This window comes from Maniola jurtina, chromosome 1 (assembly GCF_905333055.1).
Source record: "Maniola jurtina chromosome 1, ilManJurt1.1, whole genome shotgun sequence".
Classification (NCBI taxonomy): domain Eukaryota; kingdom Metazoa; phylum Arthropoda; class Insecta; order Lepidoptera; family Nymphalidae; genus Maniola; species Maniola jurtina.
In genome coordinates, this window is record NC_060029.1 from 5,350,186 (window position 1) to 5,376,346 (window position 26,161).

At 36.3% G+C, this 26,161-nt stretch overlaps 2 protein-coding genes across 3 annotated transcripts in view; one reads left to right on the forward strand and one right to left on the reverse strand.

Moving 5' to 3' along the window:
- The window catches only part of LOC123868869 (rab3 GTPase-activating protein catalytic subunit-like), an 81,161-nt gene that overhangs the window by 3,213 nt on the left and 51,787 nt on the right, over positions 1 to 26,161 (forward strand). The gene's annotated exons all lie outside the window — the stretch shown is intronic.
- Positions 124 to 26,005, reverse strand: LOC123868862 (leucine-rich repeat and immunoglobulin-like domain-containing nogo receptor-interacting protein 1). The gene is made up of 5 exons (XM_045911506.1): positions 25,464 to 26,005; positions 3,578 to 3,745; positions 1,935 to 3,488; positions 1,304 to 1,847; positions 124 to 1,221 (listed from the first exon to the last, which is right to left on the reverse strand). The coding sequence occupies exons 1-5, from the start codon at positions 25,464 to 25,466 to the stop codon at positions 956 to 958; spliced, it is 2,535 nt and encodes an 844-aa protein (XP_045767462.1). The 5' UTR covers positions 25,467 to 26,005; the 3' UTR covers positions 124 to 955.

The following is a 26,161-nucleotide window of genomic DNA, read 5'->3' on the forward strand; positions in this document are numbered from 1 at the left end:
AATATTTAACTGAAAAGAAATAGAGGAAATAAACTTTTAAAATAATATTTATTGCTATAATTACGTGTTTCATATTTCATATTTAATTTAATATTTATTAATTTATTTACAAATCATAGAAATAAATATTTTACTTAATTATAGCACCATTCGGATTGAGCTTCAATTGTTTAAGTGTTAACATATCTATAGTTATATATGTACAATAAAAATAAAGCATTTTAGATGATAAAATTGTTTTACAATAGGCATGTAATGGAGACAGGAATATAATATCCACTGGTCCATATTCTGTATTCACTGAAATACTAGTACCTATTATGCTTAGCGTAGCTTAAGTTGAGCGAAGAAATGAAATAGAAAATCTGTATTGTTGCAAATTGTTTTTCCTATTACAACTAAATTACCGGTATGTGTTTAAATGCTAGTAATTTCAATTAATACTTGTAAATATTGCTTTAGCTTGTTCATCTACTCTGGCAAATGGTAAAGTTACAATTGATTTCCTTCTATGAACTTCCTGATGTTCCGGTAAATAATTCACTATAAACCGATAATCAATACCAGTAATATATTAAAGATTTACAATTGTAGAATAGCTTTTCACTTATTATAAAAACTATAAATACAATATTCTATACAAAAAAGTTCTCCTATTTTTGTTACGTACTCGTACACTTCATGTACTATTTATTGCACACTCTGTAGGGTTGCATTTAGAGACGCTCTTCACTGGTTTTTAATTATTTATATGGTGTGCGTTTTTACATTGAAATCGTTCCCAAGTAATATCGCCACTTCTTCTTTGGCTTGTGCCGACGTGATGATGAGCGTGCCGGTGGGGGCAGTTGTGGGCTCTATGCGAGCTCCATGTAGCTCGGGCCTTAGCGACTCTTCGGGGCGGTGAGCCGTGTCTATGCCTCTTCATCTCTCCCCTCACCGCATCTTCCGCGCGCTATAAAGGCACTAGACCGCCTCTCGTGGTCGCATTACGCGCCATATAAATATCCATATCGTGATCTGTCCAATTATTATCAGAGGTATCGCAGTATCCTAATCCTAGTGAACCTACACTATATCTACTGGCGGGCCGCGATCTCGACCTCGGCCTTCTCCTCGATCCGGCTGTCCCACTGGTTGCGCCTCCTGCTGCCCCGCTCAAGGACAAGCGAGATGCTCGCTCCGACGCCGCTCCCAGAGATTGTCGAGACTGTCGAAGATCTAAAACAAAAACAAGTGTCAACATAGTTATCACAATCGTAGAATGTAAGTTATATTATGAAGAGCTACTGAGCAACTGTACCGGTTCTAGATCCTAATAAACTGCCTGGGTATCCAGGGGCTCCGTATCTACCGGAATGCGAATAGCTGTGTTGTGAAGACTGTCCATCGGCTAGTGACCGAGCTCGCCCCGGTCGTCCCGGTAATGGTTCAGGAGCTGCCGGTTCAGTATAAGAACGTGCTCTTGGTATAGAACGTGCACTATATGCTGAAACTTGGTCCCACTCGCGTTGTTTTCCAAATGCTGCAAGTGTAGCTAACGAAGACAGAGGTCCGCTAGGGCTCGGTGTTCCGTTGAAGCCCCCACAACACGGGTTCGAAATTTTATCGGGCAACTGAGTGTGCAATCGATGGACAGTTCGTGAGCGGCGACGAGATGCAGCCGCAAACACGAGCACAGCAACCACAATAGTGCCACATATAGCTGCGCTGGCCGCGATTGTTATTTTATCCATATTAGTAGCGGCGGCGGACACAGTTCGAACTTCACGGCATTGTGAATACGGTACCGTTTCTGGACTCACGTGCACTTCCTCTAATGAAATCACGCAAACGACAATGCATTCCTGAAAATGACAAATATTACATTAGTAGGTATTAACAATTCATTAACATTCATATATTTAACAGAGAAACAAAATAGGTAAGAGTACCTGAGATGGAACGTTTTTGATTTTAAATTCTCTTTCGCTTGCTTCGAGAGGAGGTCCCTGTTTGAAACTTTTGTCTCCAAAAAGTCGATATACGACGCGAAAGCCCAGAATGTTAGCCACATCTGAATCCCATTGGATTATAACTGAATTATCCTGTCTGTATGCGTTTTTTACAATGACTTCATTAGAATCGTCTATATTTGGTTTGGGGGGAGGAAAGTTCATCACTAGGGGTGGTCTTTGGTGAGATGCATGGCGCCAAGTGGGTGCAGCTGGCCGTAAAGATGGGATGCGACTCGTTTTGGTAGAAATAGTAGTTGTGGAAGATATTGATGCAGTTGTTCCTTCAGTTGTTGTTTCGCTGGTGTTAGTCACTCCTGAAGTAGTTGGTGAAGTTGTACTGTTAGTTGTCGTTGTTTCAGTTGTAGTGGTAGTTGTGGTATGACTTGTGCTGATATCGTTAGTCATAGTCGATGGAGATGTAGCTATCACGGTGGATTCTGAGTCACAAACGAGTTCATTGGGCTCAAAGCTATAAAACCCGCGTTCACGAAAATGCGGTGGATTGCCGCAGAATTGAGGATTTCTTTCACGGGATGTAACTTGCAACTCGCCGTTGCGGATCCACTCAATTATCCACCGCAGGCGACAATCACAGTTTAGGAATCTGCCGCCGAGACTTAGTCCTCTGAGTGTGTGGTTAAGGTGAGCCAATGCTTTTTCCGGAACTGTTGGTAATGGATTTCCGTCCAATGCTAGTAAAGTTATTGATGGGTTGTTAAAAAAGGCATCGGTCGGTAATTTGTTCAGCAGATTGAATCCTATATCCAAGACTCTCAGGTCTGACAATGTCGCTATCGCTTCCGTTGGAAATTCGGGCAATAGATTATTTAGCAAACTTAATGAGCTTAATGTATTTTTAATACCTGTAAATGCGTCTCTTTTTAAATTGACTAATAGATTTCTTTCTAAATTAAGTGCGGTGAGAGAATCTAATCCGTCAAAAGTAAGGCTACCGTCGGGTCCTGGTAGTTCCCGAATGCTATTTTGAGAAAGATCGAGAAATGCAAGACTACGGAGTCCTCTTATGCACGCAGGTACTGTTTTCTGTTTAGTCCCTTTAAGGTTAAGATTTTTAAGAGAATTTTCCAAACCCGCGAGTGCGTGAGGTTCCAGAGTAATATTGTTGTCTGATAATTTTAGAGTTGTTAAGTCTTGTAGAGTCGAAAATGAATAGTTTTCGATGTATGATATTTTATTTTTTGATAAATCCAAAAGAGATAAACTAGTTAAAACTCGCAATGCTTTTACTGGCACCTCTGTTAGTTCATTATCCTGTAAGTTTAAATTCTTTAAATACTGGCCTTGACTTTTAAAGGCATTATTTTCTATTCTTTTTACTTTACATCCGGATATCTGTAAGTTGTGTATAGCTAAATTTTCGAACATTTCATTTGTGAGGGTTGGAATTGTTGAATTGTTTATGTATAAAAGATCTATTGAGATTTTTCGTGCACTTGAGTTCAGAGCAGCTAGCAATACGAGAAAATCAACCTGAAACAAATATGAATGATTATTATTAGATTTTGCTAGTCGTGTGTTTACCGTGTTTAAATCAAGAAGTATTGAAAAATTATTTATACCTGATCGCACTGTACAGATAGTTGCCTGACTAAATTAAAGGCACAGATACAGGTGGTTTGCAAGTCGAGGGAGTCGTTCCATGGACACTGTCCTCTCGCGCAGTGAACTATGATGACTGTGAGGATGGTCGGCAACCATAACTGAAGACGGACACGTCTTCTTATTACCTGTAAATATTAAACAAGATACATATAGATTAATTCTATTTATAAATAACTATGCACTATGAAAATAATTGCTTATTACAATTTTTTGGAAATATAGTCACTCAGGAATACAATATTGTTTCAAATTTTCAAAACCCGTTCAGCAGTTCTAGAAATTTCTTCCTATTAATAAACTTACAAACTTTACCTCTTTATAATATCATTAGTATAGATATAGAAATCTTAATAAGGCCGCGATTACAACTGTAAGTTCTACTCACGTAAGTAGCTTACGTGATATTCTCGCGGGTTTTATTCGCGCGTTTATTTTCCGCGTACGGAATTTCACCTGTCGCATTGCTAATGCGGTGAGCGCCATACGCGATATATTCGCGCGAATTTAATACCGCACCGCGTCAAATTTGTATCAAATCGCAGATTTTTTCCTACGCGAATTTTAAATCGCAGGGCGGCCATCTTTATATGAATGCAAGTGTTACAGAATTGCGGAAAATAAATCGCGCGATTTTTATTCGCTGTGCGGGTTAGCTCTATCTAATACGTTAAAAGTAATAAAAGACTTTTGTACTAGTACGACTGTAAGTCGTAATTACACGTCTGTTTAGAAGTACTAAGTCTCACTGTCAAGTAACGAGTCGCAATCACGCGGTGCACGGACCGTTGAAGAGAGAAGTGCATAGCAGTCGCCTCGAGCTACTAGCCCGGAAAACTGGCTTTCCCTCTACGAGTAATGCTTAATACGTGACTATTGTGTAGCAGACCATGCCCGAGACCGATGTCTTTGGTATATCTACGAGTTAAAGACAAGATGTAAGTTCTTTATGCTTAGCTGATTAAGGCTAACTTAAGCTGTGGAATTGGATGGAATCGTTTTCGAAACAATGACTAAACATTATTAGTGAAAAAAATGCATGTCACTTTCAATAATAACTGCACTTTTCTGTCGTAAAATATTTATAACGGCATAAATCAAAAACTGTATCGAATGATATGGATATTCGCAATCTTTATAAATATCTACTTATAGGTATTTGGTCACTTTTCGTTACATAATCGGACCAAGTTTATTTTTTAAAGAATATTAGCCACTCCACGAATTCCACACTAGACTCACTCCACATTAGATTTCCACGAATTCGTCTGCATGCGTTTAGGTTTTTAAAATCTCGGGGAACTCTTTTATTTTCCGGGATTGAAGATAATATAAAAATAATAAATATTCTGACCGACATACATACATAATTCTAGAACAGACGACGCGCGACGCGATATTATGTACAGACTGCATAAAGCGTCATGAGAAAAACTGGTATGTATGCCTGCCCCCAATCTAAACCCAATTTACTTGTCCTAAAAATTAGACACTGCAGGTGAGCATGAGCACATAAATTCTTAATGAACTATTGTTATAATAATAATATGTTGGTAAATTCTTATTCATACTTTCTTAACCAATTGTTATAAAGTAGGTATTCATTCGCATAGATTCCTACGCTTGCTTTTACTACTGGACGAGGCTAAGTTTGTACCACTAGCCTATTTAGATGAGTCAACAGTCGACCGCCATCCGATTTCGCCGATAACGGTACTCCTCTCAGGTCGGCGAAGCGACGTGAGAGTCAACTGTTGACGATTCACTTTCGAGTAATCTTTAAGTTTATATTTAAAAAATGCTTGCGAAAATATTCCTTTCACTTTTAAATTAGGTATCTACTATCTATATGGAATCATATGTTGAGGTACACAGATAGTGTTGGCAATTGAGCCGAAGCTATTGTAGTTAGCGGTAGTTTTGGCACTAACAAAGCTCCGCCTAGCATGTCAGAAATGCTTGAATTAACACATAGGCAACTTTTTATCCCGGTAAATCAAAGTTCCCGCAGGATTTATGAATAATCTCAGTAGGTATATTCCACGCGGACGATGTTGCGGGCAGTCTTCATATTCAAAAGAAAATGTTTCAATTAGCCAAAAATCTAATCAGAAATTTCATGACACGGATCCCTTTATACGTAGGTACAACCTACTCGTACGCACAAAATCACAAACATGTCATGGTGACAAAAATAATGTACGCGTCATGACATGACTCATGAGAATTTTCTTCAGTGTTAGAGAGAAAGCTCTATGATGTAGGTCTGTAGGTCTCTTTTTAGAGGACTATAATATAATCCCATCAAAAACATAAATGTGAAAAAGTGCCAAGTTCGATAGAGAAAATGAGAGATTGTAAGCTTCGCCGATAAAAGGTAAGCTTCGCCGACAAAAGCATTGATATCTAAATAGGTGCCAAGTTCTTATAGGTCTTTATATCATTCCTACAAGAATGTACAAGAAACTTTGATCGTTTTAAAATATTATTTTATGTTATTGAGTACATATAACTTGGCAAGTTTTAATAGTCAGTAAATCACATTTTACGTTTAACATAAAATTTAGTTTAAGTTTAGGAATGTATTGGCAAATATCAAAACTTGCTAAGTGTACTATATTTTATATTAAACATTAAATGTAATTAACCGACTATTAAAACTTGCCAAGTTATATGTACTCAATAACATAAAATAATATTTTAAAACGATCAAAGTTTCTTGTACATTCTTGTAGGAATGATATAAAGACCTATAAGAACTTGGCACCTATTTAGATATCAATGCTTTTGTCGGCGAAGCTTACCTTTTATCGGCGAAGCTTACAATCTCTCATTTTCTCTATCGAACTTGGCACTTTTTCACATTTATGTTTTTGATGGGATATCATCAATTTTTGTTAAGTTAATTTCTCTTCATTTATTAGGATTATCCTATACCTGTAAATTTTTGCGTGATTGAAAAAGCTTGCAGCTATGCAACTTCGCTTAGTCAATTATCAAGAGTGTTCATAGCTATAATCTAAGAAAATGTGTTCAGCCGTTTGAAGATTAGCGACTCTTTTCTAGTTTTCTTATTAGAATAATAAAACCGGTTAATATCTACTATCCGAGTAATACATATTAGTATTCACTATTCAGCCAAATTCTAATAAGGCGATGTATTGGCATGGTAATGCGTAATGTGTATACTTAATATATCACTATATGAATCATTTAAAGCTATTTTCAACCCCCTGATAACACAGAAATACTTAAACCTAAACACGTACAACTTTGCATATCAGGTAAAACTTTTTGACCACTTAGAATGTAAAATTACATGAAAGTAGTTTACATAAACTGTTTTTCAACACATGTGTCCACTTACTAGTTATACATTAGAAGTTGATTCTCTTCACCGTTAAAGAGAGCGATATTTAATTGCTTAAAATACGCATAACTTCGGAAAGTTAGAGGTGCGTGTCCGGGAACAAACCCTGGACCCCAGACCTAAAGAGCAGGCCGACATCTCAACCACTACTACCACTTTGTAAAGTTAGTTAATATTTATTTATTAAAATTAAAACAATAATGTGTACAGTACCTACCTAAGTACTAATCAGTAAATGTTTTTGAAGTTCGTGGGTTACAATTTTTATTATTAAAACAACATAATATTGCAAATATTTTGGTGTCGAGTCAGCTGACATACCACCATGCTGCAAGAGGGAGGCCCATGTGCACTATTGTTTCTAAGCTACCTGCTTTTTTTCATCGTTTTGCCCCATTGAAGATCTTTGTTTTCGATACAGAATAATGGTGCCTAATTTGTAATTTCTGAACGAGAAGTGGTGCGATATTGTTTCAAAACTAGGTATAGTCACGGTAATATTATCTATACAGTATTCTAACTCGGCCGTATCTTTGAAATAAATACCTACAGCTGCGCGGTACGTAAACATGCGGTAGGGCTGCCCGCCTCCAGCAGTTTAATTACATTTGCCTACTTTGTGTTTCCATCTAGTTTTGTGATTGTAAATATACTTTTTTTATATAAATAAATAAAATACTTTGTGAATTGCATAGGAAATGTTCAGTAAAAATGCGTGTTGTTTTTTGGTTGGTAGATTTAATTAAAAAACCATGTTTATGATTGAATAACAAATCGGTCTTATAATTTGAGACCGAAAAATATTTGCGCCTCGACTGAGACGTAGGAAATTAAACGAACGTTACGAATTATTAAATTTTAAAGTTTAAAAAATCCGCATCCCTATAAAGCTTTTAATCAAAAATTGTTTTGGGGAACATGGGCAAGATAGAGAAAAAGGAATAAATGTCTTTTACTTGGTTATAGACACCTGCAGCTACTTTACAATTTATATATTTGGTTTTAAATGAAGTTCGGAACATTTTCTCCATTTTTTGTATATATTCCACAAAATCATCGCTGGGTACAATCAAAAAAGTTTGTGAATTAATCTTATTGTAGTCCCGGTACCTTAAATACCGACATTCTGAGCTGAAGTTGTGGCTTCTTTGATCGGGTTTCACATACAACGAAAAAATCGCGCGGTTATTGTTAGAAAAACAAAACACCGCCCGTTCGTCACTGCGGCACAGTCGCGACTGTCTGCGTGTCGAGCGCCTGCCGACATCGAGGTGCGTAGGTATAGCTCGCGTTTCGTCCGCTTGTATGAAGTTGGAATACTGTACATACCATTACCGTGGTATAGTAGTACCGGCCGGTTCGGAGTTAAAAGCCATAAAAGTTAACTAATTAGGTAAAATATTCCAAAAGATCATAAGTCGGTATATACCCATTCCAAACGCTGACTTAACTGTTTACGCTAAGGTTTAAAGTCAAATGCCGTCATGAATAATTACAACAGATTTACTTAATATTTTACAACAGGGTTGCAACAAGAGACGGAACTCCAAAGTCCGGAAATCCCGATCAGTCCTTCTTTAGAAGTGATAAAATAACCACCTTTTTACACCTACCTAAACTTCAATTAAAAATTATTATGTTTATCTTGTTATCTGTTTCATTATTATTATAAGTAATGTGCCTTATGTGCAGTTATGATAGTGGCAATTTGAAAAATACATCTATTTGACAACCCTATGCAGTCGTAGAATTTCTTTGTTTGCGGGAAAGGTAATAAATTTTTAGCTTTAACAAGTAGTCGTTAGGTTGAGTTTTACTCGACCGCATTAGGGCTTATGACCGTTCATAATATAAAACACTATTGTTAAAAAGTTTTATTGCTATTAGCTCTTAACCGGCCGGTACGACTATACCTGTTTTTAATTTTTAACGTTTCGCTGTCCATCAACAAACCATGTGATTTATAAAAAGATCACTAACAACAAGTGGAAAACTTGAAATATCACGTTATTTACGAGTACGAGTTGCTTCGTGGCACCAGTGCTGCTGAAACGGCTCGAAGGATTAATGATGTGTATGGCGGTGGTTTCGCAAAGAAAAACATAGTGCGTTTTTGATTCCAACGTTTTTGATCTAGAAATTTTGACCTGCAGAATAAGCCCCGGTGACGACCGGAGACCAAAGTTGATAATGAAGAATTGAAGGGTTTGGTGGACTAGTACCGGTGTCGTTTACTACAGCTTTCTTAAACTGGCCAGACGATTACGGTGGAGGACTTCTTCTTCTTCTTCTCTCTGGGCTGGTTTCCGCACTTAAACGTTTCCGTCTGTTGTGCGTGCGTTGCCCCTCCCCGCCGAAGACGGTGGAGGACTATTGTCAGCAACTGCAAACCATGATGGAAAAGCTAGCTGCCACACAACTGAGGCTAGTCAATCGCTCTAGGCCACTGCTGCTTCAGGACAACGCTAGACCACACAACAGACGGCTACCCAATTAGAGGAGGAATTAATGTAATTAACCGACTATTAAAACTTGCCAAGTTATATGTACTCAATAACATAAAATAATATTTTAAAACGATCAAAGTTTCTTGTACATTCTTGTAGGAATGATATAAAGACCTATAAGAACTTGGCACCTATTTAGATATCAATGCTTTTGTCGGCGAAGCTTACCTTTTATCGGCGAAGCTTACAATCTCTCATTTTCTCTATCGAACTTGGCACTTTTTCACATTTATGTTTTTGATGGGATATCATCAATTTTTGTTAAGTTAATTTCTCTTCATTTATTAGGATTATCCTATACCTGTAAATTTTTGCGTGATTGAAAAAGCTTGCAGCTATGCAACTTCGCTTAGTCAATTATCAAGAGTGTTCATAGCTATAATCTAAGAAAATGTGTTCAGCCGTTTGAAGATTAGCGACTCTTTTCTAGTTTTCTTATTAGAATAATAAAACCGGTTAATATCTACTATCCGAGTAATACATATTAGTATTCACTATTCAGCCAAATTCTAATAAGGCGATGTATTGGCATGGTAATGCGTAATGTGTATACTTAATATATCACTATATGAATCATTTAAAGCTATTTTCAACCCCCTGATAACACAGAAATACTTAAACCTAAACACGTACAACTTTGCATATCAGGTAAAACTTTTTGACCACTTAGAATGTAAAATTACATGAAAGTAGTTTACATAAACTGTTTTTCAACACATGTGTCCACTTACTAGTTATACATTAGAAGTTGATTCTCTTCACCGTTAAAGAGAGCGATATTTAATTGCTTAAAATACGCATAACTTCGGAAAGTTAGAGGTGCGTGTCCGGGAACAAACCCTGGACCCCAGACCTAAAGAGCAGGCCGACATCTCAACCACTACTACCACTTTGTAAAGTTAGTTAATATTTATTTATTAAAATTAAAACAATAATGTGTACAGTACCTACCTAAGTACTAATCAGTAAATGTTTTTGAAGTTCGTGGGTTACAATTTTTATTATTAAAACAACATAATATTGCAAATATTTTGGTGTCGAGTCAGCTGACATACCACCATGCTGCAAGAGGGAGGCCCATGTGCACTATTGTTTCTAAGCTACCTGCTTTTTTTCATCGTTTTGCCCCATTGAAGATCTTTGTTTTCGATACAGAATAATGGTGCCTAATTTGTAATTTCTGAACGAGAAGTGGTGCGATATTGTTTCAAAACTAGGTATAGTCACGGTAATATTATCTATACAGTATTCTAACTCGGCCGTATCTTTGAAATAAATACCTACAGCTGCGCGGTACGTAAACATGCGGTAGGGCTGCCCGCCTCCAGCAGTTTAATTACATTTGCCTACTTTGTGTTTCCATCTAGTTTTGTGATTGTAAATATACTTTTTTTATATAAATAAATAAAATACTTTGTGAATTGCATAGGAAATGTTCAGTAAAAATGCGTGTTGTTTTTTGGTTGGTAGATTTAATTAAAAAACCATGTTTATGATTGAATAACAAATCGGTCTTATAATTTGAGACCGAAAAATATTTGCGCCTCGACTGAGACGTAGGAAATTAAACGAACGTTACGAATTATTAAATTTTAAAGTTTAAAAAATCCGCATCCCTATAAAGCTTTTAATCAAAAATTGTTTTGGGGAACATGGGCAAGATAGAGAAAAAGGAATAAATGTCTTTTACTTGGTTATAGACACCTGCAGCTACTTTACAATTTATATATTTGGTTTTAAATGAAGTTCGGAACATTTTCTCCATTTTTTGTATATATTCCACAAAATCATCGCTGGGTACAATCAAAAAAGTTTGTGAATTAATCTTATTGTAGTCCCGGTACCTTAAATACCGACATTCTGAGCTGAAGTTGTGGCTTCTTTGATCGGGTTTCACATACAACGAAAAAATCGCGCGGTTATTGTTAGAAAAACAAAACACCGCCCGTTCGTCACTGCGGCACAGTCGCGACTGTCTGCGTGTCGAGCGCCTGCCGACATCGAGGTGCGTAGGTATAGCTCGCGTTTCGTCCGCTTGTATGAAGTTGGAATACTGTACATACCATTACCGTGGTATAGTAGTACCGGCCGGTTCGGAGTTAAAAGCCATAAAAGTTAACTAATTAGGTAAAATATTCCAAAAGATCATAAGTCGGTATATACCCATTCCAAACGCTGACTTAACTGTTTACGCTAAGGTTTAAAGTCAAATGCCGTCATGAATAATTACAACAGATTTACTTAATATTTTACAACAGGGTTGCAACAAGAGACGGAACTCCAAAGTCCGGAAATCCCGATCAGTCCTTCTTTAGAAGTGATAAAATAACCACCTTTTTACACCTACCTAAACTTCAATTAAAAATTATTATGTTTATCTTGTTATCTGTTTCATTATTATTATAAGTAATGTGCCTTATGTGCAGTTATGATAGTGGCAATTTGAAAAATACATCTATTTGACAACCCTATGCAGTCGTAGAATTTCTTTGTTTGCGGGAAAGGTAATAAATTTTTAGCTTTAACAAGTAGTCGTTAGGTTGAGTTTTACTCGACCGCATTAGGGCTTATGACCGTTCATAATATAAAACACTATTGTTAAAAAGTTTTATTGCTATTAGCTCTTAACCGGCCGGTACGACTATACCTGTTTTTAATTTTTAACGTTTCGCTGTCCATCAACAAACCATGTGATTTATAAAAAGATCACTAACAACAAGTGGAAAACTTGAAATATCACGTTATTTACGAGTACGAGTTGCTTCGTGGCACCAGTGCTGCTGAAACGGCTCGAAGGATTAATGATGTGTATGGCGGTGGTTTCGCAAAGAAAAACATAGTGCGTTTTTGATTCCAACGTTTTTGATCTAGAAATTTTGACCTGCAGAATAAGCCCCGGTGACGACCGGAGACCAAAGTTGATAATGAAGAATTGAAGGGTTTGGTGGACTAGTACCGGTGTCGTTTACTACAGCTTTCTTAAACTGGCCAGACGATTACGGTGGAGGACTTCTTCTTCTTCTTCTCTCTGGGCTGGTTTCCGCACTTAAACGTTTCCGTCTGTTGTGCGTGCGTTGCCCCTCCCCGCCGAAGACGGTGGAGGACTATTGTCAGCAACTGCAAACCATGATGGAAAAGCTAGCTGCCACACAACTGAGGCTAGTCAATCGCTCTAGGCCACTGCTGCTTCAGGACAACGCTAGACCACACAACAGACGGCTACCCAATTAGAGGAGCTTCAATTGGAATGTCTAAGATATCCACCGTACCTACTCCCCGGACCTTGCTCCAATAGATTACCACAGCTTTCTTAAACTGGCCAGACGATTACGGTGGAGGTCTATTGTCAGCAACTGCAAACCATGATGGAAAAGCTAGCTGCCACACAACTGAGGCTGGTCAATCGCTCTAGGCCACTGCTGCTTCAGGACCACGCTAGACCACACAACAGACGGCTACCCAATTAGAGGAGCTTCAAATGGAATGTCTAAGATATCCACCGTACCTACTCCCCGGACCTTGCTCCAATAGATTACCATTTTTTTTAGAAATTTTGATAACTTCTTATATATGGAAAAAATTCAACTCCGATGGGTCAGTCCAAAGCGCCTTCAAAGATTTTATTGATTCCCTTCTGAATGGTTTTATGACATGGCAAAAGTGCATAGACAGCAATGGTATATAATACTTTGATTAAATAAATATATTATATTTAAAAAAATCGACTTTTTGTTCTTCCCTTACAAAACGCCAATTTCATATGTAAGGACCTAATATCATACTACATGCCCGTGCAAAGCCGAGCAAAACCGAGGCAGGTCACTAGCATACATTAATATGTAGTTATAATGTTATGTTACTTGCTTTGGAAGTTAATGACCCATCACAATCCATATTAAAAAGCGAATATTTCTTTGTTGATTTGTCCTTCAATCACGTCGCATTGGAGCAACGGATCAACGTAATTTTTTACGTGAGTATACTTGTACCTAGAGAGTGACATAAGCTATTTTTAAAAAATCACAGTTTTTGAAACGAAGGACAAGGTCCACGTGGACGAAGTCGCAGGCATCAACTAGTATATTAGACAACACATACCTGTAATAGGGTTCATTATTGTTTGTTTTCAAGTAGGTAGGTATAATATGAAATAATTTTGCCTTCAAACCTATTCGTTCATAATTTCTAAATTCGAACCGGCGACCACTTATTTATGGCTTTGATCACAGGTCAAGGATCCCTAAAGATGAGCATATAAACAAATGCACTATTATTAATTGTGAAAGTAGGTAGGTAATTACACAGTGTTACAAACTTAAAATGTGTGCCTCGATCCATACTTGCTGTTCTCTACAAGGCGCCCCAATAACTTTGTCCTATAATATATGACATATTAAAACATAATTTGCTATTTTCTGATTTTTTCCTTTGTATACACCTAATTACCTATCACTATACCAAATTTCAAGTCTCTAACTCACCTGGAAGTAGGTTAGGTTTTTGATGAGTGAGTGAGTGAGTGAGTGTTAAAAATGGCACTTTTCAGACGTTAATAACTTGAGAACTGCAAAAGATTTTTTCATGAAATTTGGGTTTCTAAGCGATCAAATAGACCTTAATAGATATGCAAAATTATAAATGTGTAGGTTTAATAGTTTTTGAGTTATGGGGGGGTCAAAAGTAGCTCGAAATGGTTCGTGTAATATACACTTGTCAGCGTGCCGCCGTTCTTATTAGAATCGAACTTGGCGAGACACGCTGTCGCGTGTCTTGATAAGTATATGATCTATTATTTTGATACATTATTACTATGCGACTTTACGTAAGCTTATAAGTAAACAAAGTAGTGCTAGTTGATAGACAGGAGTTATTAACCCCCGACCCAAAAAGAGGGGTGTTATAGGTTTGACGTGTGCATCTGTGTATCTGTCTGTGGCATCGTGGCTCCTAAACTAATGAAACGATTTAATTTTGTTTCTTTTGTTTGAAAGGTGGCTTTTATCGAGAGTGTTCTTAACTATAATCCCAGAAAATCGGTTCAGCCGTTTGAAAGTTCTTTTCTAGTTATTACTGTAACCTTCACTTGTTTTATAAATTTTAAATTTACACTTGTTAATATAGACATTATACCTTCATAGCCATTGTGCAAACAATTTTCAAATCTCGAAGATTCCAAGCAACTTCTAAAGTTAAAATCGAAGACTATAATAAGATACTTGGAAATTTGAAAATTTATGAATTAATAAAATGAAGTTGATTTCTACGAGATATAAATCTCGTTTAAATAATAGTCAAAACATACAAAGAACAATTGTTACTCATGTTGAAATTAGCTTTCTGTGTACTTATTTAAATAAATACACAGAAAGCTAAATTACCCTAACGATTTTATTTTAAACTATACTTTCTTCCTAAGTATGCAAGAATTGCATGCTTACATTGTGACTGAAAATGATTTCCTATTGTTAACATTCAATTGCGTGATTTCAATTACTGTTATGACCTGACTCTATGTAACTATGTTTGTACATTACAAGATGCGATAAGGTATATTGGGTAAAACAATTAGGGTATTAACCGTTTTATTCAGATGACTTTAAATTGATAAAGTTGAGAATGAGAAAGTAGGAATATATTTATTTCTTGACTGGTAAAATCAATTTAAAAAGAAAAAAATAAAGAATATTAGCCATTTTTAATCATGACTAACATTCCCCTTTCCCCTCCAACTAAGCGTAAAGCTTGTGCTAGGAGTGGGTACGATAATAGTGCAACGGCTGGGGTTAGAACCGCCGACCTTTCGGAATTCAGTCCACTCCTATAACCGTTGAGCTATTGAGGCTCTATTATAATTATTACTTTAACATGTGTTCGGTACAAACAACAAGGTGAAATTAGCACGATAATGAGAAATTGGCAATTCAGAAGAGACATAGGTACCTACTTACAACTTACAAGATAAAGTCGAAAACTAAAATCCGACTACGATCGTCTCAATAAACGCTGAAATATTAATATAGTAAAATATTTTTTTATCGCTTGGTATACTTTAGTAGTGTAGTACATTTATATTAATGAACTAAGAATTTATCCTCTTTAATTTGACATCCCACTCGATACAATAGCAAAAAAAGTTTTTGGAGACCCCCAATTTTTAGATTCGTTAAGTCAATTTTTTCGTATAAAATATAGCCTATGTCACCTAGACCTTCACAACGAATCAGATGACACCCCATTCATCAAAATCGGCCCTGTAGTTTAGGATCTACGGTGGAATACACAGAGTCTGGATGCAAACATACATACATATTACATACATACACAAAATTCAAAATTCAAAATTCAAAATGTTTTTATTCAATTAGACTTTTACAAGTTCTTTCGAATCGTCAAAAGCATCTACCACTGGTTCGGAATGCCTTTCCTACCGAGAAGAACCAGCAAGAAACTCGGCGGTTGCTCTTTTCAAAGATTTGATATACAATATTATGCCATGTATAAAAGCAATTGAAGTCCTGCGCATTGCTGGAGCGAATCGAAGTTCAAATCCACGCTTTTTTATCATTTACATAATCTTCGATAGTATAATATGCTTTTCTCAGGAGCATATTTTTAATAGATTTTTTGAACCTGTGTAAAGGCAAGTCCAAAATTGACTGAGGAATTTTGTTATAGAAGATTATACCCATTCCCACAAATGACTTTTGGACCTTCCTGAGACGGAGCGTAGGAGTCGCAAGCCTGTTACGGTGTCTAGTCAGCCTGTTGTGTAGATCGCCAACCTTCTTGTAACTAAGAATATTTTGTCTTACAAAAATTATGTTGTTGTAAATATATTGAGAGGCTACGGTAAGGATACCTATTTCCTTAAATTTTTCTCGAAGTGAATCGCGTGGTTTTAAGTTATAAATTGCGCGTATTGCCCTTTTCTGTAATACAAAAATTCTCCCAATATCTGCCGCTCTACCCCATATTAAGATTCCATAAGACATAATACTATGAAAATAAGCAAAATATACTATCTTTGCGGTCTCCACGTCAGTTAATTGTCGAATCTTTCTAACCGCGTAAGCAGCAGAGCTTAGTTTGCCAGCAAGAGTTGATATATGGGTGCCCCATTGCAGCTTCGCATCTAAGGTTATCCCCAAAAATGTAGTAGTCTCTTCTATTTTCAAAATATCATTATTTATCATTAAATTAATGTTACTTGTGTTCTTGGTATTGGGCAGTGCGAATTCAATACACTTAGTTTTTTTTGCATTTAAAAGTAGATTATTTACAGTAAACCAGTGAGTTACCTGAGATATGGCACCATTTATATCGTCAAAATTGTCCTTATTTCTATCGACTTTAAAAATCAAAGACGTATCGTCAGCAAATAGTACGATATCGCAAATATTTTGGACTACATATGGTAAATCGTTTATGTATACTAAGAACATGAAAGGACCTAGAATAGAGCCTTGAGGAACACCCATTAGTGAGGCTGATCCGGATGACTTCACATCATTCACACATACTGTTTGAATACGATCACTAAGATAGGACGCAATGAGACCAAGCGCAGTGTCTTTGATTCCATAGTGGCTCAATTTAACTAAAAGAGTCTCGTGCTCAACGCAATCAAATGCCTTGGATAAATCACAGAAAATACCAATGGCATTCTGTGACCCCTCCCACGCATTGAATATATGCTTTAACAGCACTGCGGCCGCGTCGGTTGTTGATCGACCTTTAGTGAAGCCATACTGTTCAGAATGGAGTAGCTTATTTAAATTGAAATGCTGAAGCAGTTGGTTGAGCATGATTTTCTCAAATATCTTGCTCAGTGTTGGCAAAATTGAAATTGGCCTGTAATTGTTTGGGTCACTTTTGCTACCCGATTTAAAAAGAGGTATCAATTTACTACATTTCATGAGATCTGGAAAAGCGCCTGTATCCACAGACTCATTAAAAATTAAGGCTAGATATGGCGCAATAATATCAATAATATTGTTAATTATTTTTACTGATATTCCCCACAGATCTCCGGTTTTTTTGCTTTGTAAAGATTTGAACACTTTAACAATGTCATATGGAGTAGCGTATTCAAACCTAAACAACACACCGCATTCAGTGACATTGGCCCTGAGAAGATCATAGGCTTCTGTTGGTGAAGAGCTAAGGGAACTAGTAGTGATGACTGGAATGTTCTGGAAAAAATTCTCAAATGTATTTGCAATTTCAATATTGGAGTCAATAATACGTACATACATACATAGCCGGGTAAAAATTAAACCTTATCTTTATTTTATACTTTAGTTTCCCTTAGTTTGCGTAGCTTCTCGTTGAAATTAGTAAGCGGTGAACTACGCGCCGCATTTCTCCGAAAAGGTTTCTGGGTTTTTATATATTTTAAGGAAATTACGGAGAGTTAAAGTATACTAGTTAATACCAGTAACTGCACATATAGGTAATCATCTCAGCAAAAGTAAAGCAAAAACCAATTGCGTGATATTTATTTATACTGATACAGTTATCTTAGTAGGTACGTATGTAATAATATGTGTGGCAGTGAAGCATGGCCGGCCTTGATGCAGTACGCTTGAACTTCAAGTCACGGAGATGAAAACGCAATAGTGGATGTACATAATATAGCATGCCACGATGTAGACCGTTTGCGTAATTTCAACATCCGCACTAGGCAGTGTCATTGGAAATAATCTGACAAGAAATCTGTTTCACATGGTTTCACGTCAAGAAACCGTTACAGTTACCTACCTTACCTTTGAATACTTATTGTGGAGTGCATCGAAATCCAAAATTTTACTGGTTTGATTATTAAAATTTTAGGTTTTGTCGCCAATCACTTTATTCTGCTCCTGCCAGCTTCTGGTCGGGATAAGATCGTTTTTCTTATTTAGATACAAGTTAGCCCTTGGAGTTAACCTGGATCGTTAAAAAGATTAGTCAGTCATCAATAAAAAATAATGATTTAGATCATAGAAAGAGGAAAATGTTGTATTCTAGCATAGCAATCTCGTGCTAACATTTTCTTAATTGATTCTTCACTAAATAATGTAGGTACAATGTACATATATGAGAAAAGGCACTTATCACTTACCACCAGGTAAGATTGCAGTCAAGGGCTAACTGTATCTGAATAATAAAAAAAGTGCAAGCTAAAGTAGCACAATAATCTGTATTAAAGCAAATAATTTAATACATGTTCAGTAGCGTGCCAATTAATTCGAATAGAGTAGATTTAGATACTTGCTTGCGACGACGCAGCGCTGTGCCCTTTTAGTAACTGGGAATTCGTTAGCTTTCACTCGCTTTCTTAGGTCATGCTTAGGTATATTATTATCTAGTTGTGAGAACTATTAGTAAGTGGAAAGAGACAAACATATTTGCCTTAATTAGGTAAACTAAAAGTTTTAGGAATAGAGAAAATAATCACTGGTTTCGATTCATCTTTTTTTTTTAGTTTATACTAGTATAACCGAAACTTTATAGGCAATGGGGTTTAGGTATGCTTGTTAGATGCCAAGAAAAAGTTTCCGTGCCGTATTCTGCCTGCAGGATTGTTCTTATTTGATATTTTGATTTTCATAACAATGCGTTAAAGACACCTGAATTTCCTGATGTATTGTATGTCTATGACTGGACAGTGGACACACACAGCATAATCAGTAATTTATTTGGTAACTATTGATTTTGATAGACCCCTAATCACGCATCGTCGCAAAAAATATACAGTCATTTAGTCAAAGTAGATAACGCGATATTTACTTACATTTATTTTTAGCTCTATGTCTACGTAGGTATCTGCAACTTCTTAATTTGTTTGAAACAAATTATGAAGTTGTATGAAATTAAGAAGTGAATTGTAGCGAGATTATTCAACAATTTTTTTCTCCATGATAAATGATCAGTCTGTCCATTGCTAAGAATGCTTAGAAAGCGCAAACCCACTAATTAGTAGTCGCATTTTCGCTCTCTAGTTACACTACAAGTTACTACTATTATAACTTTGCTTATTTTGAATTGCTCAAGCAGTTTGCATATGAATATGGATACGCATTTACGTATGATGGCACACTTTTGAGTGTCATACCACCACCACGAGCTACCAGACAGGTTAAGTTAATTATGTTTTGCTAGTGATTAGTTGCTTGTGTTGTAGTGTGATTATTTATTATTCAAAAGGCCTTATTATTTAGAGCCTCGATAGCTCAACGGTTGAGGAGCGGACTGTATTCCGAAAGGTCGGCGGTTCAAACCCCACCCGTTGCACTATTGTCGTACCCACTTGACTCCTGGCACAAGCTTTACGCTTAATTGGAGGGGAAAGGGGAGTATTAGTCATGATTAGCGTGGCTACTATTCTATAAAAAAAGGGGGGTTTCAAAAATCGCGTTGGAATCCTTGATATTCAGAGGGGTAAAAGAAGCCTATATCCGTCCGGGAAGCAAGCTATCCTCTGCAATCTGCACCGTTAGTCAAAATCGGTTAAACGGAATAAAAAACCGGTCAAGTGCGAGTCGGACTTGCACACGGAGGGCTCCATACCATCGTACAAGATATACATAACACTGTATGTTAATGACGGACTGCGCCATCAATATATGATTTAGTAAATTAATTTTCTCGTGAACACATTTAAATTTTTTTTCTGTAATGTAACCACAAATTCACGGTCTTTGGCTACTTTTTTCTTTTACTTGTGCTATAAGACCTACCTACCTACCTGCCAAATTTTATGATTCTAGGTCAACGCGAAGTACCCTATAGGTTTTCTTGACAGACACGACGGATAGGCAGACAAACAGACAACAGACTATAAGGGACTCTTTTCCTTCTGAAGTACAGAACTTTAAAAGGTAGCATGCAAACAGATTGACACACTTTCGCTTTTATAATAAATATTACGAGTAGTATGGTACTTGTGGTTACGTGTTCTTACTAAATTAATTATAAACTTTATCTTTTTAATACATCTGTATTTTTTCTTTAATAGGTAGTTTAAGCCATGCCAAGGGTCAAGGCGTTACGTGAGAGATTTGTTTAATAACTGTTACTCCTAATTAGTGGTTTTATAAAAGCCATTAACTAAGAGGTAGAGACTAGAGAGCTAGTTAGTATAATAGTGCAATCCCTTCCGACGGTTTTGACGGGAAGTTTTCCGGATTTCATTCGTTGCGCCACACTGAAGGCTTAAGCAATATCCTTTGCCAACAATTTTCTCAAGGCAATTTTGATACTTTTATAGGGTGTGGCTTTTATTATAACATAGTCATTACGCATCATTGTGTTACGAATTATATCATATAATTAGGTATCTATACGGTATTGAATAACCTACTTATTCGTAGTTTATATTCAGTTTTGTTAAACGTTGCTTGCCAGTTTTAGGAAATCTAATTTGCTGTGTTTATTTATATTAAAGAGAAAAAATAAAGGTTTCCTACATAATATTGCTAACACGTGAATGCCTTCTAAACCTAATAGGTATAATCATGAATTAATTATTAATTAGAGTTTAAAAAAATCTTACATTAGTTCACATAAACTTATACAGATTAATATAATATACCTAACGAATGTTATTAGGTATGTACCTACGTTAAATTGCAAATAAGGTAGCTGCAATAAAATATTCATACTCAAGTATGTTGAAAAATGACAGAAGGTTGCTATAAAATTTTGATTAAACAATGCATTATTTTTCTTGCAGAGGGCAAACGAATGCTCCTGCATTACCATACCATCTTTTGTACAAAAATATGTTATTGCACTTTAACGTTTACAATAAAATTACTGTAGAAATGCGCAGAAATGTGAGAAGCTAAACATAGACTACACAGAAATGAAATGTAGTGAGGATATTCGTTAGTAAAAAGAATGCGGGCAAAAAGTACAGCATGCGTTGATGCGTTGATGACTAGGGAGGCTGGCATACAAGCGCGGTGGCCGCGTTGCTGAGCGACGCGCGACGATCTTGACTTGCCTTTTCTTTAGGCAGAGAGTTGGCGTCGAATTTCGACGGTAGAACTTCACTACTCCGAATATTTAAAAAACAAGTGTGAGTCGGAGTAGCACACGGAGAGTTCCGTACCGTTGCGCGTTGTACGAGAAATAACACTTATTTTTTTTTTTCGCGGCGGCCAATTGGAATTTTTTTTATTAGTTTTTATAGCGGCAGTAGAAATACACACTGATATACACACTTGAGGTACTGTAGCCAAACCGTCAGGTATTTAAATATATTTTTTCAGATAAAAAACATTGTTATTTGTCAAAAAATGAAGAGATTATACTTAAGTATTATTTGCTTTTATTTGTTTACTATTAATATATTCTTAAATGATTAAAATGCAAACATATCTTAAGGATACATGATTTAATGATTACACATAGATATTAAGTAAGTATATAGGATTTCACATGGGTGTCGTAGGTTTCAGTTATGAACTCAACATGATGTTGTTTTTCGATGTGAGATCTTGGAGTATGGCATGTTTAAGTTATTATTATTTTACTGCCAGATGCGAATCAACTTTGTATCTTGTTAATGTACAAAAAAAACCTGTCGAAACCGTGTTTCTATGTCAGCCAATTTACGTCCTATATACCTAAAGCGAGTATTAGGCAGTAACAATACATATTTTGCTTGTTTCTTGATTATTTTTACTATATTTATTTTTATAGAAAAATAGTATATTTTCGAGATAGACAAAAATTACATCATGCTTAGGAATTAATTAATTATACATCTTATCCAAGGTAGACCAATTCCACAGGGTGCGCAATGTCACGTGACGATACTGCGTAGGCATACTCTCCTTTGCCCAATGTTAGCAGTCTGGGTAGATTTCTAAATAAGATTACCGGATTTTGTTACCTTAAAACAATCTTTATCCAACTGCGACTAAAACTATTTGTCAGTCTGTTTGTTTGTTTGTTTGTCTGCCCGGTACAAATCTTGTAATATATTTTAAACTAACTTCCCGTTGAACTAGTCTAGAAATTTTAAACTTAAGTTGGAACTGCATGACAATGCAATATTAACTTGCTTTCTTGTTTGGGTGTACATTGATATTTGCTTGTTTTCTTTTTTGGTTGTACATTTATGCTGAGTTGCGCATCAATTTCGTCATATATTTTTCAAGAACCCCTAAGGCCACGCGGAGCAAGTCGCGGGCATCAGTGAGTACAGAATAAATGGTTGTCCGTCAATCTAGAAAGGCACGTGTGACAAGGATAAATGATCATCCCACTGCTCTTCGCATCTACCGAGGTCAATAAACTAAAAGAAATTTCTTCACATGTAATGGCATGGCATAAATCGATAAAATTTTCAATTACTCTGCGCTGTAAATAGTTAGTATATCTTATAATATCAAAGGTACCTACAAACTACTTGATGACCGCACTTTGTCCGCGTGGATTTAGATTTTTGAAATCCCGTAGGAACTCTTTAATTTTCCTTGATATAAAGTAAAATTTCGTAAGTCTTAATTTTTTTGCACAGAACCCTAACACTTTTTCTAAAATAAAAGTCGCCTAAGTTATTCCTTATAATATCGGCTATCTCCCAGTGAAAGTCCCGTAAGTCTCGGAGATTGTCGTGAGCGCGCTTCATCGAAGCGATAATTCGTTGGCGGGTGGCACCTAAAACAATGCTGTATCTACAGATGACGGAAACAACGTTATTTGTGGGTCTCACCCTTTCCTTCTATCTGCATCTCATCCCGAGAGAGGCCAGGTGAATGAATTTTGTTTTAGATTCAAGGTTTTTTTTGTCAAAAACGGTCAATATTAAAAGTGATGATTGCTAATCGATGTTTCGAATTACGCCTATTTTTGGCAAAAGAAAACATTTTTTTACACAAATTAAAGAGATTTGAAATTGTTATACCTAGATCTAGAACAACAAATAATAGAAAATAGAATAATAGACGTAATACATTTGTATCGAGAAGCGCGTAAGAAGTGTATCTTAAGGTTCTATAGGTTTAATTTTTGTGGTAGAATATTAGTGATTTATCTCGTATACAGTTTTCGCAATCCACGTGAATGACAATGGCAGTCTCACGCCGTAGACACCGTCTCTAGCACTCCGGTTGACGACACAGTTACTCTGCCATTGTCTTAGGTTCGATGCCATAGGGTTTTTGTCCGTTTGCTGATCGTTAGTGAAATTTGCGGAAACGATGACATACGATGGATATATGAAGGATGATATATGAAGGAAATCAATTGCAGAATGTTGCAGATTGCATTTTTGTACGGCTCTGAGTTAAAATAAAACTGTTCCTTAATAACGGTAGTAAGCATTAAAATTGAGCTCCAACTCAGAGATAACGATTCTCGTTTAACGACTTTATACAAATTAAATAAGTATATAGACAACTTACGTCTAAAAACTTAATATTATCTAGAGGAACTATTTGTTTGTTTATAATTAATCGATAAACTCTGAAACTTCTGAACCGATTTAAATAATTCTTTCACTATTAGAAAGCTACTTTATCCAGAAGTAACTTAAACTATAAATTACATAATATGTAGTTTACAATAATAATACAAGTACGGATTGATATGAACCTAGTCTCAAGTAACGCTATGCCTTCTGCACACCCGTATATTAAGATTAGGAGTAGGGCTGGAATACACGCAGAATGCCTCTTCATCAATGATTTTTAGAATTCTGTACCCAAAGAGTAAAAGCCAAAATATGATGATCATAATTATGAACGGAACCCTAAAAGAGCGAGAGCCGACTCGCACTTGTCCGGTTTTTAAACTATGACATTATTTATTGTAGGTTTGGGTCAGTGCTATTTGATAATGTAGGTACTCGTATTATTATTATTTAATCCAGCGCTCTCAGCTTTTGCATAGAAATTCCGATCAAATGATTGATTAACTAGTTATTTTTTATTATTGAGTTCGTAGCTTTTTTTTTACAGTGATAATAAGGCTTTAAGCTTTTTTATAGTGCATAACTTGATTGTGTTATGAAAATATAGTATATATTTGTAGTTAGTTAAAGCTACATTAGACCGTATGTCATTTAGGTTCAGTTACATGATAGTTAGTTAAAGTCACGTTACGAATACTTTTAAACTTTGACTATCAATAAAAGCAAAGTGTTTGTTAAGTTTGGACTAAATTGATACCTTTAACCTTAATGGCGGTATGACGCTTAACTCACTTGAATTGTGCTTTTAGTTAGAGGTTAAATTGTAACGGTTACCGTAACGTAACTTTAAACACCTGTCATGCAACTAGACCGTAATTCTACGCATATCTTAAATGCTATTGTATTATCAAAGATATCATTAACTAGTGGACCCGCCGCGGCTTCGCTCACGTGGATTTTTTGAAAAATGGATTCCCGAAAATCCCGGAACAAATATTTCTTAATTTTTAACTGAAAGCCTAAAAACCAATTTTCATGGATGTAAATGACGGGCTTCCATCTAAAGTCAAAACTTTCACACACTATTTAACACTCTTAGCCCCACCCGGTTACCAAAAACCCTGAAACATGTGTTCCTTTCATTTTAACTGAAAGCATAAATAACAGTTTCATGCATATAATTTGGAAAAAAAGACGGACTTTCCTATAAACTTTCACCCCTTATTTAACCCATTTAGGGATGGAATATACAAGAAATAGTTCTCAGTGTGTGCCTACATTATGATTATTATTTTATGTCGACCTAAAAGAAATGTCAAAATTTCTAACCCTAGCGGTTTACGCTGTGCGTTAATAGAACGGCAATCAAGACAATTCTTTTTTTTAATATATATAGATGGATGATAAAATAAATACATATCTCCATTAAAAAAAAAATCTTGAGAAGAGAGATTAATGTATATACGTGTAGATCTACTGCGGGTGTAAAAACATAATTAACCGTTAGGTACATTTTAAACATAGATTAGCAACTATTTGATTTGGTGTGTATAAAAACTTACCATTTTGCGGAAATCCTTGTCACTTTTTGGGATATCCTTTGAAACTGACCACTTTTTACAATCACTGTCACAATTAAATTTTGATCAATCACACAGGTCTATCATTATTGAAAAAGAACAGTGGAAAAGAGGTCACTTTCCAGTTGCTCGATGAAGTATTTGCTTAAAGTTAGGGGTCCGGTCGGCTGATATCCATGACGGCGCGCGGGATGCGCACGCGGCTCTCGACGGCAGCGGACTGCGTGCCGCGCTGCCACCACCAGGCACTGACCTACACACGGTGGCTGCGGACGCGGCGGCCGGGCCCGGTAAACAAACGGTTCACCGACCGATTAGGCGTAAATATCTTGAAAAAGTTGCTGCACCGACGCCTGCCGGCTCTCTGGTCTCGCTTCATATTTGTAATTCAATATGATAACGGTTCTTAGCGTTCGCGCGTATGTTTCAATTCTGGGTCGTGGCCCACAAGCGGAGAAAAGTTCTCTGTGATTTAATGCAGTTCCCAACGACAAAACCCAAGATTAATAAACGTAAATTGATTAGGAATTACATTACACTTGTATTCGTTTTTTCATAAGCAGTAAATTTGCATACACGGAAGAGAAATTTTAGTCTAGTCGACGCGCATTCTTTTGATTTATTCACTTTCTTTTCGAGGTCATGTATTTATTTTATTAAATTTAAGTGAAAGTTAAAAT